At 51.5% G+C, this 21,288-nt stretch overlaps 1 protein-coding gene across 4 annotated transcripts in view; it reads left to right on the forward strand.

Moving 5' to 3' along the window:
• The window catches only part of SCMH1 (Scm polycomb group protein homolog 1), a 55,099-nt gene extending 34,146 nt beyond the window's left edge, over nt 1–20,953 (forward strand). For 3 of the 4 annotated variants that reach the window (XM_083879444.1, XM_083879445.1, XM_083879446.1), the window contains exons 9-16: nt 5,806–6,038; nt 6,589–6,715; nt 7,709–7,909; nt 8,531–8,716; nt 13,576–13,707; nt 17,358–17,561; nt 18,550–18,692; nt 19,107–20,953. In XM_083879444.1, coding sequence (XP_083735570.1) covers nt 5,806–6,038; nt 6,589–6,715; nt 7,709–7,909; nt 8,531–8,716; nt 13,576–13,707; nt 17,358–17,561; nt 18,550–18,692; nt 19,107–19,232 — 1,352 coding nt within the window. In that variant the 3' untranslated portion in view covers nt 19,233–20,953. The remainder of the gene's footprint in view (nt 1–5,805; nt 6,039–6,588; nt 6,716–7,708; nt 7,910–8,530; nt 8,717–13,575; nt 13,708–17,357; nt 17,562–18,549; nt 18,693–19,106) is intronic. The other variant, XM_083879447.1, reaches the window with a different exon arrangement.
• The last annotated feature ends 335 nt before the right edge of the window (nt 20,954–21,288 follow it).

A 21,288-nucleotide genomic window follows, 5' to 3' on the forward strand; every position in this document is an offset into this window, starting at 1 on the left:
GCCAGGTTTCCTGCCCAGGGGCAAAGGTAATGTGCATTTTATTATTTTATTTTGGATATTGGCTGGTTTCTCTTCCTTCTTCAGAGTGAGAACATAGTGGTGGGGGAAGAGGAGCCTCATCAGGAGTAGTTGGCAGGGTAACACTCAGGTGAGCTCCTGTGCATTCCTGCTTGGAGGAGATGGGAAAATATTAATTACTGTCTCTTCAGGACTGAGCTGGGATGTGCAGCCCACAGCCTGTTGAGCCTTCATCTTGGGCAGCATGCCCAAACCCACCTGAGCCACACCTGCAGCAGGACAGAGCTTTGGTTTCTTCCCAAAAATGCAGTCCCTGGGAAGTTTGCACAGCTCTGCTGCTATTTATACTCAGCTGTCTCAAGGACACTCATCAGTGAAAGCGTGTGCCACTACAGCCACACTGACTGAAAACATCTCCTGCCCCTGGGAGAGAACTGCCAGGGGGTTTCCAAAACCCCACACTGAGAATGGCTCTGTACTCCTGCCCTGTTCAGGTTATTCAGGGCAGTTCCTGGGGTTTCTGCTTCTTCTGATCTTCTCTGAAGCTCTTTTTTTAGCTTTGGCTTCCAGGTTAAATATTAGCAGCATACCTTCAACTTATCAGTGCTCAGAGAGTGAGGAGAGTGCCAGGTGAGTGTGGTTTGTTCCAACTTCTGTTATTTTTTAAAGCTCAGAAGTTATAAAAATACCAAAGATCAAGAGAAGAACAATGACAAAGTGCAAAAGGTCTGATCTCTATAACACATCCTGTGAGTTCAGGATGAAGCTTCTGGATTCCATAAAAATGCACTCTGGCAACTTAGGTCTGTTCCCCCAGCTGTTGAGGGAGAACTTGCTTGGCAGTTCCAGTGGTGGGACAGGCCATTTTCCCTCTCCAAGTGCCAGACTTTGCAGGGTTTTATAGGAAAGATGTGTGACTCAGTTTCCCCGTTCATTTCCCAATGCTACTCAGTGGGTACAGAGCAGTTAATTTCTTTCCTGTGTGGAAGAGAAATGAAGACCTGGCTTTGGGACTAAGGAAATCCGTGTGCTCAGCACAAAACTGGACATGACTTTTGCTGAGGACAACAATTTGGTCATCCTTGCTCTGCACAGGCTGTCACTGTGTGTCTCTGATCACCAGCCAGTCACTTCTCTGTGTTTATTTTGTCCTCAGCAGAGCAGGGATGGTGCTGTCTTGGAATGTCCAAAGAAAGTCTGTAGCTCTGTGGAAATGAGCACCCAAACATTAGCTGTTTTCCAGGCTTTTTGCTTGATTTGAACCAGTAAATCTGGGATTTTTATTAGTTGGTGACACGCAGTGTTCTGGTCTCTCATTTTTCCCAAGTGGAAGCTCTCTCTGGCTCTTTGTGGCCACTGCTGTGTGTTGAGCTGATGTTCTTTGCGTAGTGAGTTTTGCAGCCTGAATTCTCCATCCTGAAGGAGGATGAGGCAGCTCAGAGCCCAGCACTGAAGGCAGGAGTGGGTTTCCCCACATTCAATGTTTTCTGCTTATGGCTGGGATGGTCACCTCCCTGAAACTCAGTCTGCTCATGGGCTGCCACACTCCTGCCTGCCCTGGAAGGGCAAATTATTCAACTTTCCCACCTCTCATCCCCTCATCAGGTCACTCATGGATGAGCAGTGTGGAATACACATCCCTGTATTCCCCACATAAATATCTCTCCTCTGTGAGGATGATTATTTTCCCCTACCTCTTGTAACCCTTGATTTATCCCTTTAGAAACCTTTCTTTTTATCCCAAGGCTCTGGAGGTGTTGTCAAAGCCTTTGGTGAGGATCTTGGAGGCAGATGAGGCTGTGTCACATCCTTCCACATGGTTTCTGGCCAGTCCAGACCTCTCCAGGTTTCTGTTGCAGCAGCTGGACTGACACTGCCCAGGTGGCTCAGATTGCTCTTGTGTGCTGTGTTTTTGGGTAGTACCTCTGTTATGTTTTGGAAAATGTTTTAGCAGGTGCACTCGGTGCTTGGGTAGAATCATCTGCTTGGGTTGAGCCAATGTCTGGGTGAATAGGGCAGACTGAGGTGAACCAAGGGCAGCCTTGGAGATGCAGAGGTCTCTTGAGTCCTGAGTTCTGATGTTTAATTGTGTAAGTACACCCTGTACGTCTAGAATAGTGTTTTTGTCTTCTCCTCCAGTGACACCCACTGGAATCTCCTGTTCTTTTCCACATCTCTGTGTGTGGTTACAATCAGAGCTGGGACACTTGGGCTGTTTTGCAGTTCAGTTATTACTCTGGCACTTGAAGCAAGTCACTGAAGCTCTGTTTTGTGCTGTCCCACACCTCTGAGACATGGCACAGGGTGCTGGGAACACCTGCCAAGGTCTGCAGGGTCTCTGCTGAGCTGCTTCTTACAGAGGGCACTGGGTGTAAGTGCCAATATGGTTCAGGGCACACGGGAATGCTGCTGAGAGGCTGAAAATGTGACACTTCTGCAAATAGCAAACAGCAGTTTGGTGATATCACTGTGACTTTTGAGACTTTTTTTTTAAACAACTGGGAAAACAAATAAAACAACCATATAAAATGGCACAGCTCGTGCCAGGGGGATGTACAGTGGCATCTGTAGTGGCAGAGCAGACTCATCCAAGTGTGTGCCAACAGTTGCTCCAAACCAGGCAGATTTCTAAGCCTTGGGACACTGATGATGAATGTTCAGAGCCTGTCTCAGGTTCAATAAATGCACAAAAGGCATTGCTTGAGTTTGAAGTTACAGATTTTCATGTGCCTGTGGATGTCCTGCCCAAAAAAAAAAATTGATGCAGTCTCATGGTGAGGATGGATGGGATGGAGAGTTGTGGGGAGTGTGGGTTTGGGTTTCATTGTGTGCTACTGTTTAACCACTGGCAAGGGATTAGTGCATAAAAGAACCTTTTTATGGTAGTCAAAACCTGCAGCTAGACAAATCTTGTGTGAAAAGAAAGTGTATCTTTATGAGAAGAGAGAGCTCGTCATGAGAACAGGTCCTGCAGCGCTTGGATGCCAGCACTGTGTTGGAGATCTCCTCTGCTCTCAGCTCAAACAGGTGCTTCAGGCTGGAGAACACGAACCCCTGCAGGAAATACTGAATTATCAGAAGAATTGCAGGACATCTTCCAGAGGAGCTTTGGAGTGGGCACAAATGGTGTGCTCAGAGATCTCCCCCTGCACTTCAGGACACTGCAGGGGCCATTCTGGACATCTCCAGGCAGAAGCACATGAACTACAGCTGCATCTGAGAGTACAGAGCCCTTGGCACAGAAAATGGGAATTTGGGATTTGTGCTCCTGCAGCTCTTGGTAAATGAACCTTGTAAATAGGAGGGAAAGGCAGGAAACCCTTCTGCAACTTCAACTTTTCTGTTCCATATTTTTCTGCATGTTTTGACTCAGTAATTCTTGTCCCAAGGACATCATTTTGTCTTCTTCAAGCTGTGACAAGTCTCAGATAAGCTGAGAAATGCTGCCTCCTAGCACTGACTAACCCTCAGAGGGTGGATAGCAACTGTGCAGAGTCTCCTGTAAGCAACAGTTTCAGTCCCAGTGTGGTGGGCAGCAGTGAATAATTCAGGTGTTTTGGGGGCTGCACCATTGAGGTGCAGGTACAGCTGGTGGGAAGACTCTGCTCTGGAGTTCTTGGTGTCTCCTCCTCTCACAGCTCAGTGCATCCGGTAGGGCCAGAGAAATGTATTAGCACAGGCTGGTGTTTACTCAGATTCTGGTTCAAATCCAACAAAAAGCCAGGCAAGTCTGCTGGATTATGGGAGGATAAGACCTCATTTCATTAAATCACTCCGGGTCAGAAAAATGTCTGTGCATTGCATCAGTCTGATGGAATCAGCCCCAGGGAAAACAGCAGTTCCTGTCCAGGGCTGTGCTCAGGGCTGTGCTCAGCAGTGCTGTGGGCACACAGCTCCAATCTAGGTCACAATCTGTGTCTCTCTGGCCTGAGCCAGATGTAATTTAGCCTGTGGCAGCTCCTCCATCCCTGCAGGAGCTGTGCCTGTAGCAGGGACCAGGGATGTGCTGCCAGGGGCACAGGCACAGTGGGAACTCCTCTGAGTGGCTGAATGACCTGAGGTGTCCCATCATGGGATCTGCATGCAACCAGCTATGGCCTTTTGTTGCCCAAATCCAATTCTTCAAGCCTGGCAAATTACTATTATGTGTACTGTTATTACAGCTGGAGTGGGCAACAGATTTTTCTTGCATTTATTTCACCAAAAGATGAAATAACATAAAATTTTTAATATAAAATTATACAGTGAAAGCTTGCACCCCAGAACTTCACCTGGGAGCAGTCTCCTTTTTCCTGGCATTGAGTTCCCAGTGATGTGGTCCCAGCCTGGGAGCAAAGGAGGCAGTCCAGCTGCTCTGCCTTCTGCCTGCCAACTTCCCAAATGCACCATTTCTCTGGGTTTGTCACTAGTAAAACTGAGAACACGAGTTTGCCTCACAGTTTGTCTGTAGAATTCTCAATTTTTCCTTCACCTTAGAGAAACCTCATTGTGGCACAGCTTGGTTTAGACACTGAGCATTGTGCAGATCTCAAATGAAATGCTCCCTGGCCTGGCTTCCACATCCCTTTGATATTTCACAGTTTCTTTGAAGTGTGGAAGCTTTAGAATCGTGGATTGGTGTAGGCTGGAAGGGACCATAAATCTCATCCCATTCCACCCCCTGCTATGGGCAGGGACACCTTCCACTGTCCCAGGCTGCTCCAAGTCTCATCCAGCCTGGCCTTGGACACTTCCAGGGATCCAGGGGCAGCCACAGCTTCATTGTGCCAGGGGAATGAATCCTTGTTCACAGTAACTGCTCCTAAAATTACAGAAATCTGTATATGCCCACAATTGTGCCATCCCAGTATCAATCTTCTATTGCACTCTGTTTCCCTGGCCAACATTTTTTTCCTTAACTACAAAGCCCCTGATTTCAAAAGTGTTTGCTTGTGTTTTTTCCCCCTAATACCTTGCTCACACGTTGTGGTTTCCAGATTTGAGAAACAAGACATCCTAAAGATCACTCTGCAGTTTTCAAAAAGCAGCAGGATTTTGGTTTGCTTCTTTTTAGCAGAAATTTAAAACAGAAGGAAATACTAGGTCTGCTAGGCTGGGCCAGCATATCTCTGGCTTTTAGCAGGCTTGGGAAAGATGACTGACCAAATTTAGGGGATTTGTGGGCATGTATGCCAGAAACCTGGTTTTGTGATGGAAAGAGTGAGAAGATAAGAAGGAACAGACCTGCCTCTGGTAGGAGCAGAGGAGGAGGGCAGCTGGTTCAGCTGAGGTGAACTGTTGCTCAGGGCTAGGAGGAATAATCCTCACAGGCAGCGAGGATGGAGCTGGTCCCTTCCACTGCACTTTGCTGGAAATTTAAGGACAGAACAGATTTGATGTCAGCCTTGAGAGAGGGGATTTCCAGTTTGCTCTGTGACTGTCAGACAGGTCTTGACTGATCCCTCCCTAGGAAGGCTCTCCGCCTTTGCCGTGGCCGTTGGCAGGTCACCACTCGCAGAAGGAAGAGCTGTAGGTACCAGTTATTTTCAGGAAGGAAGTTATGGCTGCAGGCATGATCCTTCTGGAGTTCAGCCCATCCAGGTTAAGCCCCAGTGTCCCCCAGCTCGAGTGCTGAGCTCCATGTGTTTGTTTTTTATTCTGGCCTGAAGAGCAGTGCCCCCCGCCCAGGGGTCTGGGAGTACTCCAGGTTTTTTTTTCTTCCATGTGACACTGTATAAAGATGGAGGCTGCTCTTGTTTTGCTTCTCACCTGATTTAATTACATTTGCTTTTTCTCTTTTTATTTCAGTTGTGATTCCAAAGAGCCCTTTACCTGCCTCCGAAGTAAACTCGGAGAAACCTAGCATGCACAGTAGCACAAAGACTGTTTTGGGGCATCAACAAGGGCAAAGGCGTCGCAAAACAGGGAAGAAGCGTGGTCGAACGACCAAAGCGCTAATCCACCACCCCATGCCTACACCCTCCAAGTCAGTGGAGCCTTTGAAATTCCCCAGAAAGAGAGGCCCCAAGCCTGGCAGTAAGGTAAAAGCTGATGCTGATGCAGGCGGGTGAACAGCAGGTGCTGCAGGTCCTGCCATGGGTTGGTGCATGCCTGTGTCCGTGCACATTTGTCTCAGCCTCTGGCTGTGTGACTGCAGCAAGTAGGAGAGCAGAGGGGTGTATGTGGGCTGGGAGTATCCTCAGAGCCCAACCCCTGGAGCTGTAGAGAATGTCTGTGTCCTAAAGATCATTTCCATCAAGAATCCGTGTCTTTGGCTGTGGAGTAGCATGGCAGATGCTGGGAGCATGACAGGATGGCCAAAGGGTAGAATAAGCTCTCCCGTCCTTTGTGTGTGGCTTAGTCTGAGTCAAACAGAGGTGGCAGATCCCAGGCTTGTCATTTTTCAGGGTTGTGGTTTGTAAAATACACACGTATTGATTGCTAGGTTCTTGAGACACCCCGTCATCACCATCAGAAATGTGTCATGTTCCACAGTGCCTTGTCTGTTGGATGCACAGGAGAGAGTGTAGTGATCACGGGTGGTAAAGGAGAGCAGGGGTAAAAGGAGAAATATCTCCTCTTTTTCTGCAGAGGAAACCTAGGACATTGCTGAACCCAGCACCCACCTCTCCAACAACCAGTACCCCAGAGCCAGACACAAGCACTGTGCCCCAGGACGCTGCTACAATCCCCAGCTCTGCCATGCAGGCTCCCACAGGTAAGGAGGGTCTTGGACCACATTCTTGGCAGGATTGCACAGTTAGGAACTGCAGCAGGCAGGCAGCACCACCCCGAGAGGGTCTCATTTCTTCCTAAGGCTGTAAACCAGCAATCCTTACCAGTCCAGAAAGGCTGGCCTGAGACAGGCGTGTGAGTCCAGAGCAGCTGTTCATTTATCATTCTATTGGAAATAATGAAGTAGGAAGATTGCAAGCCCACCTGTTGAGTGCAAGGACCCCTTTCCCTGCATGCTGGTGACTCCACAGTTCTCCAGGGACACCCCATTGTGCCTGGGGGCAGTCGGGTGTGCAGCACCCTTTGTGAGTGAGCTCTCCCACACCATGCAAGGCACAGCTGCTGGAACTGCTCAAGGGGCAGAGGAGGTGCTGAAGGACTATGATCTGCCCAGGATATCAAGGCACACAGGGACAGGAGGGAACAGGGGAGGAGGAGGAGGAGCAGCAGTGAAGAGTGTATGCACTGCTACAGCTGAGGATGAATCTGGCCAGGAAAGTCTAATGCAAAGCTGCTTTTGACATGTTGAGTCAAGCACTGGATATGGGCTGAGCCCTCTGTTTCCCCAGAATGTAATTGGCCAGTTTTCAGAGGAACCTAAAGAAGCCAGTTTCCCTAAAAAGCAGACGCTGTGGGAACCCCTAGAAAGTGGGGGCTGAATTCCTTCTTCCCCTCTGAACATCACAGCCACATTACCTGGCTGGCATGGAAACCATTTTTACAGCCTGACTGCAGGGGAGAGCATGGGAGAAACAGCAGCAGTTTGGAAGGTGAGCATCAGGCAGGAAGATTTTGGAGGTGATTCCCCTCTAGAAGCGGCTCCACTGTGAGGATGCAGTCAGGCAGTCGTGGTGGATTCCACTTTGTCAGTGATTGGACAGTCTTAAAATCTCAGCATCTCTCAGGTTGGATTTTAGGCATCTGTTTCTTGCTTTCTCGAGTGGGTTAACAGCAAACACATTTCTCATCTTGGCAGTTTGCATTTACTTGAACAAGAACGGCAGCACTGGGCCCCACCTAGACAAGAAGAAAGTTCAGCAGCTGCCAGACCATTTTGGACCAGCTCGAGCTTCTGTTGTCCTGCAGCAAGCAGTACAGGCCTGCATTGATTGTGCTTATCATCAGAAAACAGTCTTCTCCTTCTTAAAACAAGGCCACGGGGGAGAGGTCATCTCAGGTGAGAACGAGCTCGCAGCACTTTGCCTCCAGAGAGGTTGTTGCAAGAATTCTGTCGTTGGAAGATGTCTGTCCTGAAGCTCGCTGCAGCCACAGGCCAGGGGCAGACAGAAGAGTTCTGTCTTCTCTTTCTTGCCACACATCTGTGTCAGTGAAGCAACAGCTGGCAGCAGCTGACTCCGAGCGGAGCAGTTCCCGTGGCCTGTGGGCACAGCTGCTGGAGCAGGCAGTGCTCAGTCCTGCCATCAGACCGACCGGCCCCCCGCGCTGCCCCGGCCCTGGGAAGAGCCCCAACAGGGGGGATTCCACAGCTCCTCACGGAAAGACAAGAAACACCCCGGGTTTTAATTTTCCTTTAAGCCCCGGATCTGCGAGCTCAGGCCCCTCTGCTCGAATCCTTTGGGTTCCCTCGGACGCGGCTCCCCTGGCGCTGCCCCGGCCCCGTGCTGGGTGCAGCAGGCCAGCCCCAGCCTGCCCCAGCAGAGGAAAGGCAGTGGCTTTGTTGGCTCTCGACAGCCCCGGCGATGCTGAGATCCAGGAGCTGGCTGTGTGCGGCCCTGGGCGTAGCCTCCCGCCTCGGCGGGGGGTTCACGTGTTGGGCTCTGTTTGTTTCTGTCTCCAGCTGTGTTTGATCGGGAACAGCACACTCTGAACCTGCCAGCAGTAAACAGTATCACCTACGTCCTCCGCTTCCTGGAGAAGCTGTGCCACAATCTGCGCAGTGACAACCTCTTTGGGAACCAGCCTTTCACTCAGAACAGCCACATGCAGCGCTCACACGAGTACGACCACGACAGGTATCTACCAGGTAGGAGCTGGGGCGGGGGCGGCACTGTAGGGACCCAGGTGCTCCATGTCTTAATTTTATCTCTAGAAGGCAGGCTCCTGTTCCAGAGCCCTCTCATAGGGTTCATTACATCACACCCCAGTGTCGTGCACATGCCCTCAGGGCTCTTGTTGTGTAGGATTCCAGCTGCATTTTCAGTTTGGTTTCCATCTCCGCCGTAGGTTTCTGCTCATCCGTGCTGTCTCCTTGTCTTCCCTCCTTTCCTCGTCCCCCAGTCCTTCCCGCTTCCTGTGATCTGATTGTGGTGACTTCATACAGTTAGGAATTCAGGTGAAGCACTGCATGAGAAGGGAGATTGATAACATGCAGTGTGAAAATAGGAATTAATTAGATCAGAGTGCTTTCTGTGCTGGCTGGGGATCTGCTGGCAGCAGGCAGGGCATCCAGCCCTCAGTGACAACGTGTCCTGGTTAGGGGTGATGCTCATGCAGCAATCTGAGGCAGAGGTGGTTTTGTTTTCCTTGGTATGGCATTGAAGCAGCTCACCCCAGCAAGAGAGTGCATGCCACAGAGCAGATTGTCAGGCTGCAAAACTGCTCTGATGGAGAAACAGTGGAAATCAAGCCCGGTAGTTCCCCCACAGCGCTGGGCAGTGGCAGCAGGCCTGGGGTGGTGGCTGCCTCACAGGCTCTCTGGGGTTCTGGGGGAGCTCCTGCTCCAGCAGTGCAAATCATGGAGAGGATCAAAGCTGGCTGCACCCTCTTAGGTGGTTCACAAGTGCTGATCTCCTCTCCTGTCTCGCTTTCTTCCCCCTCTAGTCAGCAAATAGCTGTTTGTGTTGTTTGAGGTCTTTCCAGAGTTAATCCTTTGCATAATTTTGGTTCTGGCAAGAAAAGCAAAAGTTGTATGAATATAAAAGGACAGGCACTTAGGAAGAACTGTTTAAGGAGCACGAGGTGTAGGAGCAATAATCAAATGCCACAGTTTCCATTCATTGCACTTCACAAAGCACCTGAGGCAGAGTCTAGAGAGTGAGAGGATCTTCCCATCCTCTGCTTCCTCCTGGCTGGAGCTGTAGGATATGCAAGGACAGGAACAGCATGACTTGTTACTGGGACTGGAGACTTTCCCCCGAGGAGCCGCCAAACAGAAGAAATCCCCATGTTTCAGTGTGGAGGTACCTTATCGTCATGAGAGAGAACAAAACTTGAGTGTGAAGGGAAGCTCCCAGCTCTGGGCATGGATGAGCTCACACACAGACTTTCCAGCCCCCACGGAAGGTTGGTGGTGGCTGTGCCAAGAGTTGGGCTGCTGGGCACAATGGAAAGGTATAAATCAGAATTCAGGGAAACTCAGGCAGAGCACTGGATGTGACACGATGCTGAGATCTGCCCATCCTGGTCTCTGATTCAGTGTTTGCAGCACTTAAAGAAGAATTAACCACAGTCAGAGGTGTGACAGCACCTGGTCCTGCAGTTCCTCCTGGTGTCTGAGCTTGTTGGGCATCTCCTCATGTAACACCTTTCTCAGACACCTGAAAGAAGATGAAACTTTATTATCTACACATTACAGTGGCTTCTGGTGAGGACAGGGAAACAATGCTGGTGATTTTGGGAAGTTTGGGCTGGTCATGGAGCAATGAGGGTGGAGTTGTGCATCCTTAAATCACACCAGATGTCAAGGCTGCTGTGGTCTCACCTTCAGCTCTGCATGTCCTGCCTTGTTTCCTCTCCAGTCCAGGAATGCATTTTATGGGGCTGGTTCTTCCAGTAAACGGCCACTGGTTAGGACTGGGAGCTGGTGTGAGTTCCCAGAACAAACTGGCTTTGCAGGAGCACCCCCGTGGGTGCCATGGGGGATTGGTGTGTGTGTTTGGGGCAGAGGGAAAGTCTGCAGCAACCCTTAGGGTCAGCAGTGTCCTGCCATTCTGCCTTACTGAGTAAATGGAAATAAGGAGAAACAGACTGAGCTGTACATCGTGAGCCATTTGCAGGGAACTGGGCAGCTGCTGTTCACAGCAACATGAGCATGATGTGACCTGGAGGTGTCTGAAAACACAGGGCTGGAGAGACCTTCTGCACCACTGAGCCCTGGCTCCTGCTCTTACAGCACCACAGCACATGGTGCTGCTGCTTCTTGGATTAACTTTGCACATTTTGCCTTTCCACTGGAGGCTGCTCCAGGGTTTTATGCTGAGATTTTAGAAATTGTTGTAATTTCCAGCCTTAATTTATTCTTGGGCAACTTGGCGTTTGTGTCTCCTGGTCTTAATATTGTCTTTTAGCTCAACTTGGTTCTCTTTCTTCTGGAAGTAGTTGCAGAGCAGTTGTAGCCCTAAGAGGAGTTCATCTTTTGGCTGCTTTTTGCTCTCTTCAGTGTTGGTTTGGCTTAAACTTTATGGAGTGGCCAGAGTGCCACCCTGCACTCTGGGGAGGAGCTCATGGGGACCTGGTGCCACAGGAAATGTCTCTGCAGTCACTTTTAGTCACTGTGACCTTGCAACAGGTGATGATCAGCCTGTCCTGGTCACATACTCCATTCTTCTCATGGGACAGTGCTTCAAGTGCACATCTGGATTTAACTGCTGGATTTCCCACCTTGCTGGTTCTTGGTTCTATATATATATCCTTCCTGCCTGATTTTAAATGCTGCTTTGTGTGGCCTGATGTGGGAAGACATCAGGGAATTTCATCTGTAAATCTCTAAAATTTCTGCCAGATTTATTACAGTTATGAAATAACACTGGGCTCAAGGATGATCCTCAGGCAGATCCACTGGCACTGTTCAGTTGTCTGATTTAGTCCATGGTGGATATTTTGGTTCCTGTCCTGGTTCTTTTATCCTTAGAGCCTTGCCCCCAGTCTCAGCATGGCTGCAGCTGGAAGTGAATCCCAGAATGGTTTGGATTAGAAGGGACCTTAAAGCTCATCTTGTTCCACCCTCTGCCATGGGCAGGGACACCTCCCACTATCTCAGGTGACTCCAAGCCCCATCCAACCTGGCCTTGGACACTGCCAGGGATGGGGCAGCACAGGCATGGCAGGTGAGCTGCTCTTCCCCCCACCAGCCTCCCAAGGCAGGGGAGGTGAAATATCCCTCCCAGCTGTCCTGTCATTGGGAGGCAAGGACAATCCTTTTTTCCTTTTCTCTCAGTCCTTACCTTTCAGCACAGTTTCCCCTCACTCTGCTCCCCTGTGTTTGTTCCTTCTGTGGCTGAAACATCTTTGGGGCCATCTTTGCCTTTGCACTGTCCCAAAACACAGAATGAGTTAAAAACCTCCCTTCTCCCCTGCAGGGTCTTTTTTCATCCAAGTAAATGATCTGCTTGTTCTCAGCATCCTTCTCAAAGTGAGCATTTATCCACTGATATCCTTCCCTCTCAGATTATTTCCTCTTTGATGATACACATTCATGAGGTTTATGTCATTTTGGAACTGAAGGCATTTTCTTTTTATTCCTGATGATCTTAGTACAGCTCTGTGTGTTACTCCATTTCTGTATTTTCTTAAAACTTGGCCTTTAAAACCAGAATTCTGGTTTTGGTTGTTAATTTACACCGACTTCACTTCTGATTCCTAGGGTTAAATTCTATAATCTGACCTGCTGTGTTTGCATTATTTTTAACATCAACCACTTTAAAAAAAAAAATAACCAAAATTTGATGAAACCTTTGTAAAGCATCACCTTGTGTTGTGTTTCTGTGGCTGTTGGGTGAAGAAGGTGCAGTTTGACACAGGGCTGTCCAAAGGACATTACCAAGAGCCTGTGTTCTCCTCTCTGGGCAGTGAGTGTTTTTTACAGGAACTCATCCTGAGGATGGAATTTGTTTTTCTGGCAATGTCATGGTAATTTTTGGTCATACTCTTATGGAGTGCCAGGGCCTCAGTGCAAGCAGCTCTTTCATTTCCCTAAAGGGTGTTGATTGAACAGGTTTGTGTTTCTCCTTAATCAATCAATTGTGCCCATCTGGTGCTTCCCCCCACCTGTACCCCCATTTGTTGGGCATTCTGCATCTCCCTTGGTGTCGGTCCCATTGCTCCCCATGCCTGCTGCCCCTCCTGCCCCTGCCCTGTTCCAGCTGTCAGGGCTGCTCTAGGCTGCTGCTGGCTCCTGGAGTTTGTGCAGGAGGGTTTGACCCCTCTGTGCCCACCCCCAGGAACGCTGTGACCTCTCACTTGTCACCCGTGGCTGCAAGGGCCCAGCTGGGAGCTGCTGGCCTGTGTGGGCAGGGGGCAGCTGGAGGGGCACCTCAGCTGGGACAGGGATTGCCACCTCTGTGTCACTTACCTGGCTGCTGTCCCCATCAGTGTCAGTGCCTCCATTCCTTGTCCATCCACCCACTGACGCCGTGTGTGCAGAGCTGTCCCAGCCCATCCCTGTGCAGGATATGGAGAGTCCCATCCTTGGGATGTGTCTGGAGAGGAGCAGCAGTGACAGCACCTCAGGGGGGAGATTGAAAATTGGAGTAGGGTTTATTTTAGCACTGTGTATGGCACAGAGGGGTTCAAATCATCCGAGGCTTGTTTGCCTTGTCGAAGGGTTACGTGTGTCTGAATGGTGCCAGTGGGGTGAGCAGGAATTGTGTGGGATGAGCCAAGGTGTAGAACGAGGAGAAATGGATTTAAGTCAATTAGAGGTGATATTTGGGTGAAATACAGCAAAACATGGCTATGATTCTTTGTCAGTTTTCTCACCACCCTTTTTCTCTGAGAAAATCCACAAACTCTGCTCTGCTGAGCCCTGCCAGGTGTGCTGGATGGCAGCTTGAACAGCTGGTGGGTGCCCAGGCTGGCGATGCACACAAGGCTCAGGGGACTCTGACAAGACTGCATTTCCCAGGAGGTCTCCACTCCTAAAGAGGGCTTGTTCTCTTTTCCTAGACAGAAGCAGCTCGTTAGACGGCTCTCTGCAGGGACCAGGCCGGGGTACAAAGCGCTATTCCCAAGATTCCCCTCCATACAGTGCTCCTCTCTCCCCCAAGTTACCAAAGAATGACCGTCACCCTTTGGAAGGTGAGCACAGCGTGTCTCTTCCCAAATCTGGCTGTTCCCAGCGCCCTGTCCTGGCTTCAGGGAGCTGCTCTGCTTGTCCCTGCCCTGGGTTGTGCTTGGTATTCCAGAGGGGGAGTGGATGAGCTGCTGTGTGGTGAGGCAGGTTCCCCACACAGATGTGTCAGGCATGTGGAATGCAGCGGGAATTCCTTCTAACCCTGACACTCATCATCTCTCACCACATAATCTGCTTTAGTTTCCCTGGCTGCGCATGGGATTAACAGTGCTCGACCTGCCCAGCTGCCTCAGTCAATCTGCCCTCAGATATTTTTTTCCCTGAGGGTTTGCTGCAGCCTGTTGTACAGATGCTGATGTGCAGCTACTTGCTGCCCTTTCCCAGGATCTCATTTTGTTCCTCACAGACCTCCCTAAAACAGCCAAGGGGTGTCAGTGACTCCACCAGCTCAGCCACACCATTCCCATCCCACTGCTGCTCCTTCCCAGAGTCCCTGGGGATACCACTGGTGCAGATGTTCCCAACAGCAGCTGCAGGAGTGTCCTCTACAATGTGGGATCCACAGGTGTCCCTTGCTTGCACATGTGGGAGATTTCCAGAAAGTCCAGGTAGCTGGAGGACTCCCTGAACTGAGTAATCTTCAAAAAATGCACTCCCACTTTTGTTCCAAGTTGCAAACCCTTCATAATGCAGACTGAAGATTTAATCTTACTGAAGCTTTTAATTAATGGATGGTGAAATCCGCCAAGGTGTTAGTCACAATTCTATATGACTGAAATCCCTAAAAAAAACTGCTGGAGACTCCTGGGTGGGCTCACACTTCAGTGGCTTCATGCTCTGTTGCTGTGCCTTTAGAATCCCCATTTCCCTGGTTCTGCTGGGGTTGCTGATTCCAGGTGTGAGTGTCCAGCCTGGCACCACTGTGGGTGATTTTGCTCTGTGTCCATCCCTGTGTCCTGTGCTCTGCAGAGTCACTGACCCTGTCTCTGAGCTCAGCCCAGAGCAGCTGTGGCTGCCCCATCTCTGGAAGTCTCCAAGGCCAGCTGGATGAGGCTTGGAGCAGCCTGGGGTGGTGGAAGGTGCTGCTGCCCCTGGCAGGGGTTGGGACTGGATGGGTTTTAAAGTCCCTCCCATCCCAAACCATTTCATCATTCTATGATGGACATTTTCTAGTGGCCTCATTATCTAGTGATTAAAACTGTGGGGTTTAATTGTCACGGAGCTGAAGACAGAGGTGGTTTGTGGCAGTGCCTCATCTAGTCCACCATACTGACAAGTCAAAAACTGTTCCCCGAGGCCACTTCTGTTTCTCACCTCCAAATGGGTGCTGGTTTCCTTCATTCCTCTGTGATTCATCAGCCACTGCATTTGGGAGACCTTTGGGACAGCCCAGCCCCTGCTCCTCCCCCAGCAGGTGGGACCTGCAGTGTTCAGCCTGTTGTTGAAGCTCCAAAGATTCAGATGCCTTGGTTGGGTGGTAAATATTGCACACTCTGTATTGTCAGTGATGAGAGAAGGTTTCCATAATGGGTAATTCCAAGGAGGAGCCTTCAATAGGTTTCTACAAGATTAATTCTTAGTTTCCTTCAAAGTCTATTCAATTATCCCTTGGCCTTCAAATGGGTTGTGCCATCTGGATGCCAGAATTCTCCAGCCCCTTCCAGAAAAACACAGAAAAACAAGTGGGCAGGAAGTGTGTCTGCATGTGAGGGGGGCGATCCTTCCTGCAGCACTTGCTCTGGTTCTGTTCTTCACCCAAGCAGAGAGCAATGAGGTGCAGTTTCAAATTCCATCTAGAAATTCATTCTTATCCCACAGCTAAAAGCTGTAATGAATACATCCTCCTCCACCATGAAATTGAGGTTCAGGCAGGAATATTTGCATTTCAGAGGATATACTTTAAAAATATGCAGCTGAAATGCTCAGATATTGAGTATTTCTTGAGCAAGGTACATCTTCTCATGGGAATGAACTCTGTCTCAGGCAGCAGCTCCTGCACACACCCCAGTTTCCCATATGGAAGGCTGTGAGCAGCAGTGAGACATCTCCATTCACTGTGCATTTGGCAAGAAGCAGAGACATGGGGAGAGGATCTCACATCTTACATTGTTTTTTTCTCTTGCATCCAGTGGTGTTTGTGTGGCTTTTTAGTGAAACACTGCAGTCCCAGCACAGTGGGGACCTGCCTTCACAGCCCATCACTTGCTGGAAGCAGTGGGTGTTCAGGAATAGTGCAAATCACATTTGTGCTCGTGGCCAAACTCCCGTGTTTTAGCAGTAAAACGACACTGTTGAGTCTATAGCACTATTTGTTTAATTAAACTTTAATTATCTGCTCCCTGCCTCTCAGCCACTAATTGTGGCATATTTCCCTACAATGTGCCAACTGCCAGCCTTTAGTTAAATCCAACAGTTTGTGTAAGGAAATCTGCCTAAGGATCAGCCACCTCCTCCTCCTCCAGCTCTGGTTATCAAGGGTGAAGGATTCTGCATCTTTCCTGAGTGCAGTTGAGCCCTGCCACTTGCAAGAGCATCTTGTCTACAGATGATTCCCAGGGGCAGTAATCATTCCCCTCTTGCCTCATCTCCCTTCCCTGGAGGTTTCATTCATTGAGAAATTCCCTGTGTGCTTGTGTTTCTAGGAAAACCCTCAATCTCTCTTGTACTGACCCTGCCACAAACCTCCCAGCTCTGTCACAGTGTTACAGCCCAACCAGGCTGCACTCACTTGTGCAGGAACCTGGGGGTCACTGTGTACCTTCAGTTTTACCTCCTGGGCAAAAAAATTCATGCTCCCAGGGCTTTATCTGTGGTCCTTGGGTGTGTGATCAGCAGCATGTGAGAACAGGATCCCATATTTGCAGAATGCATCACAGCACATTCCTGTCATGAATTAATTCCGGTGTTAATTGTTGAGTGAAGTCAGTTCTGAGGGTGAGTTTTGGATCCTCAGCCTTGCACCGACAGGAACCTGCCAGACTGGGCCCTGCAATTCCTTCTGCTGATGCCAATCCCTGCTGTGAGAGCTCTGGCAGTCAGCACCCTGCCCCACATGTTTTGGGAAGTGTTTTGGGGTCAAACAGAACTATCCTGTTGAACAGGAGACCAAATGTAGTTGCTTGGAAGCAGCTACAGTGGAAACCCAGTGGTGTAAGTGACACCCACAGGTGGGTCTGGCTGGGCAGGGGATTTCCAGCAGCTTTCCAGAGCAGCCAGCTCTGGTTTGTGTCCAGTCTGGGACTGAAATGCAATGCTGGGAGTGCAGGAAAGGTTTGAAGTTTTTAATGAATAGCCATGAGTCAGCAAACCATTTTTTATGCATCCAGAACAGGTGAGATGACACTTGTCCATGCACAAAGTGAGTGACAAGTGGGTCACCAGGGGTAACATTTGCACACCAGCACTTTGTACCTGAGATTTGAAGGCTGTGCTGCTGTTTCTGGACACACCCCAGAGACCTAAAAGCAAAGAAAAAGCAGCGAGTGCCCTGAGGTGGGAACAGCAATTACCCAGTGATAACCCCACAGCAGGCTGGCCAACAGGCACACAGAGAGTGCTGCTGCTGCTGCTGCTGCTGCTGTGGCTCTGCCCCACAGGGGAGGAGCGTGGGGCCGTGGTGGTTCGGGTGCACTAACCGCAGCTTGGTGCGTTCCAGGTGAAACCTTTGTCCTGGGAGATGGCCTCCCAGGGCCCTTAGAGCCTCGCCTGGACCCCATGGACTCTGCCTTGAACTCTGTCAATTCATCCAGCCACAGCAGGAGCTCCAGAGACTTTCGCCTGCCAGGATACAGGCACCTGCACCAGCCCTCTAGCCTCAGCCAGGGCAGCACCTCTGCCCTGCGCAGGCTTAGCTCTGGGGGTAAGAGCTCAGAACAGCCCTGCTGATGGAAATTGGGCACTGAAGGTCTATTCTAACTCCAGTCACACCTTTCTAACTTCAGCAAGTACCAGAGGTTGGGCTCTGCACAGCTCTGTTAGGTGTGATGGCACCTGGCAGGTGGCAGTGTGGGCTGGTGACATTTCTCCTTTGGCTGGTGACTGGGTGGACCTGGAGGTCAGTGGGGAGAGAGGAACAGGAAGGAGCTGAACTGTGTCCTAGTGATAAATGTGTGTCTGAGTCCATAAGGATGGATTGGGAATGGCTGGGGAGTCAAAAGTTGCCTGGTGGGGCTGGGAGGATGGAGAGATGCATGAGTGGGACTTCTCTGTGTGGAGGAAGAGGGGCAGGAGAGCTGAACTGCTCATTGCAGCATGTGGGGTTGCAAATAGCATCATTTTAGCTGCATGGCATCAGTAAAAACCTCTGAAAAGATCAAGCTGCTGGTGCCTCCCCCAGGTTTTCAGGCAGAGCTGAGCCAAGGGGCTGTGCACGCTGGAAGCAGGACCTGTACCAGCTCGAGCTCTGCTTTTGGACAACAGGAGGTCACCTGTGGGTTCAGAAGGTGCAGACAGTGAAAACATAAAGCAGTTTTGCCATGTTAGATGTGATAAAGATGTTGGGAGGGGAGGAGGAACTGTGCCTGGGAAGAGATGTGGGAATGGCAGTGGGGTGTCCTGCTGAGGTGGGAAGTGTCAGCCATGGACAAGGAGCAGTGGGAGCTGGGGACAAACAAGGGCAGTGGGGCTTGAGAGAGGAGATAAGGGCTCAGTATGGAAGGCTGCTCTGAAAAGTCAGGCCTAAGGAGAGGGAATAATTCCTTCGGTGCAGGAATCTGGGGCACACCTGGGACGTGCCCCTTGCTGTGTCTCTGCCCTGCTGTGGGAGAGGAGCTGAGTGGTGGATTGAGGGGGAATGGCTGTGGGGTGGTGCCAGGATCCCCACTAACAGCTCTGTGTGGCCTCCCCAGGGTCAGACAGGTACCTGGGCTCGCGGGACATGGCCCGGCTCAGCAGCCGTGACCCCTCGTCCTGGACAGTGGAGGAGGTGATGCAGTTCATCCGGGAGTCGGACCCACAGCTGGGCCCCCATGCTGACCTCTTCAGGAAACACGTGAGTGCCACGGGTCCTGTACTGATGGGGGGGTGTGTTACATCTGGGAGGGGTCTCCATACTGGGATGTTCCTATTGGGATGTCCACACTGGGATGACCATACTGGGAGTCCCTACTGGGGTGTCCATACTGGGCTATCCATACTGGGATGTCCCTATTGGGATGTTCACACTGGGATGACCATACTGGGATGTCCCTACTGAGGTCTCCATACTGGGATGTCCACACTGGGATGTCCATACTGGGGTCTCCATACTGGAATTTCCATATTGGGATGTCCCTACTGGGATGTCCATACTGGGATGATGCTGAGCAGGGCTCTCACACCCTGCTGGGCCCTGCTGTTGCATTTAGGGCCCAGCCTGGCTGGGGTTCCCAGGGGCCATCCCAAGCCCTGTCCTTCACCCTTGCAGGAGATCGACGGGAAAGCCCTGCTCTTGCTGCGGAGTGACATGATGATGAAATACATGGGGCTGAAGCTGGGGCCAGCCCTGAAGCTCACTTACCACATCGACAAGCTAAAGCAAGGCAAGTTCTGAGAGGACTCGTGGCAGGATGGCTCCTGGAAGCTCCTGGCCGTCCCCAGCCGCGCTCAGCTGCCGAGAGGTTCGCATGCACACACTCCCCTTTCCTCGGACACTCCGCCCGGCCGGGCCCGACAGAGCTCAGGAGAGCCCGGCACAGCTGGGCTTTGCACCAGACTCGAGCTGCGGGCGTTGGAAGCGGAGAGTCTCTTCCCTGCAGCCCAGCCACCACTTCTCACTGAGCTCCTGCTGCTTCCCTGGGATGGGGCAGCACTCCAGGCAGTGCCCGTGGGGACAGGACTGGGTGTTTGCCTCAGCTCCTCCTGCTCTCGCTGTGGCTCAGCCCCTGGGCACTGAGCCTGCCCAGCCTGCAGGTGCCCCAGTCCACCCTCAGCCCTGTGGCACCACAGAGAGCTCAGAGCATTGACCACCCAGCCCCATCTTCCACACTGGGGGAGCCCATCCACCCAGCTCTGCCTGCTCCCAGCTCCTGACCTGGCTCCAGCTGGGCACACCGAGCCAGGGGTGGAGAGTTTCGTATTTATTCCAGACTGGGGAGGCCGTGTGGGAGCGTGGAGTGAGCTGGGAGAGCTGAGGGGCAGGGCTGGGCCTGGCCTGCCCCTGGCACAGAAGGGCCTGGGCTGGTGTTGAAGGTGCCTGGATGCTGCAGGACTCGGCTGATCCTTCTCGCCTTTTTTCCTTTTTCTTTTTTTTCCATTTTGGAATTTTTTTTTTTACTAAGGAGTCGTCTGTTTCAAACGATGAGATGATTTTTCTACCTGTGTTGAACTCGCAACTCTCGGTGATTTTATGCCAGAGCTGTTGAGGTTTGTCTTCCCAGGGGCCTTCCTGCTCCTCTAAGAGTTTTGGTCTGTCCCAGCTCAACGTGTGCAAGAGAGTTTTGGGTCTGGCCAGAGCATCCAGGGTGGTGACCTGTCCTGGCGTGGCTCTTCCTGTGAGGGCTTTGCCCTTCCCGAGGCACCTGTTGGTCTCAGGCAGTTTAATGTATTTATTTTTGATGGCACTTGAGTGGTTCCCGTGGCCCCAGAGATGTTTCTGCTGCAGCTGCACTGGGAGGACTGTTGGAGTGGAGCCACCGCAGTGTCCCCTGGACAGCAGCTGCCAGCTGGGGGCTGCCTGTGGGGCTGGGGCTGCTCTGACCCCACTGAGCATCACTGGCACCAGCCTGGCCTGAGCTGGGACAGGGTTTGGCTGACAGGGCTGGGCTGGTGGGGCCAGCACAGGCTGTCCCCACTGTGCCCAACACACACACAAACACAGACACAGACACGCTTCCTCTGCAGTGACCAAAGGGGCTGGGATGGAATGTCCACTCCACTCCACTCCAAGCACTTCCTTCTCCTGTCCTCAGCTCACCCTCTGCATCCAGAGCCACAGCTCACCCCCTCCCCTGCAGCCTCCAGGGCCTGGCCAGCAGCAGGACGGGCCCCTGTGGTGACCAACCCTCCAGGCTCTTGCACTGAGTCAGGTTTACCCCTAAGGGGCAAAGTTGCAAAAAAAAAAAAAAAAAAAACACCCCAAACCCCAAAGTAATAAAAAGGCAAAATGGCTTTTTGTCCCATAGCGCCGCCTGTGCTGCCGGCCCGGGCTGGGGCTGCTCTGGGAGCCTTCGGTGTGACCGGCCCTGCTGCAGCCAGGCCCCGGGGGGGCAGCCAGTGCTTTCCTCTGCACTTATTTTACGTCGATTTGTTTATAAATAAAAGGATACCAAGTTCCTCCCCGCTGTTTGTGCACTGAGGGCAGCGCCGGGCTGAGCCCTGGCAATGAGGGGAGCACAGGGAGGGGCAGGGGGGGGCTGGACAGGACTGACCCTGGGACTGACCCCCAGAACTGACCCCAGGACTGAACCCAGGACTAACCCCCCCAGACTCATCCCTGGGACTGACCCCAGGGATTGACCCCCGGGACTGACCTCCAGGACTGACCCCAGCATTGACCCCAGGGATGACCCCCGAGACTGATCCTTGGGACTGACCCCCAGGACTGACCCCCAGGGATTGACCCGCGGCTGCTCCTCCGGGCAGAGGAGAGCAGGGCCAGAGTGGGGCTG

This window comes from Zosterops lateralis (assembly GCF_965231275.1).
Source record: "Zosterops lateralis genome assembly, chromosome: 28".
Lineage (NCBI taxonomy): Eukaryota > Metazoa > Chordata > Aves > Passeriformes > Zosteropidae > Zosterops > Zosterops lateralis.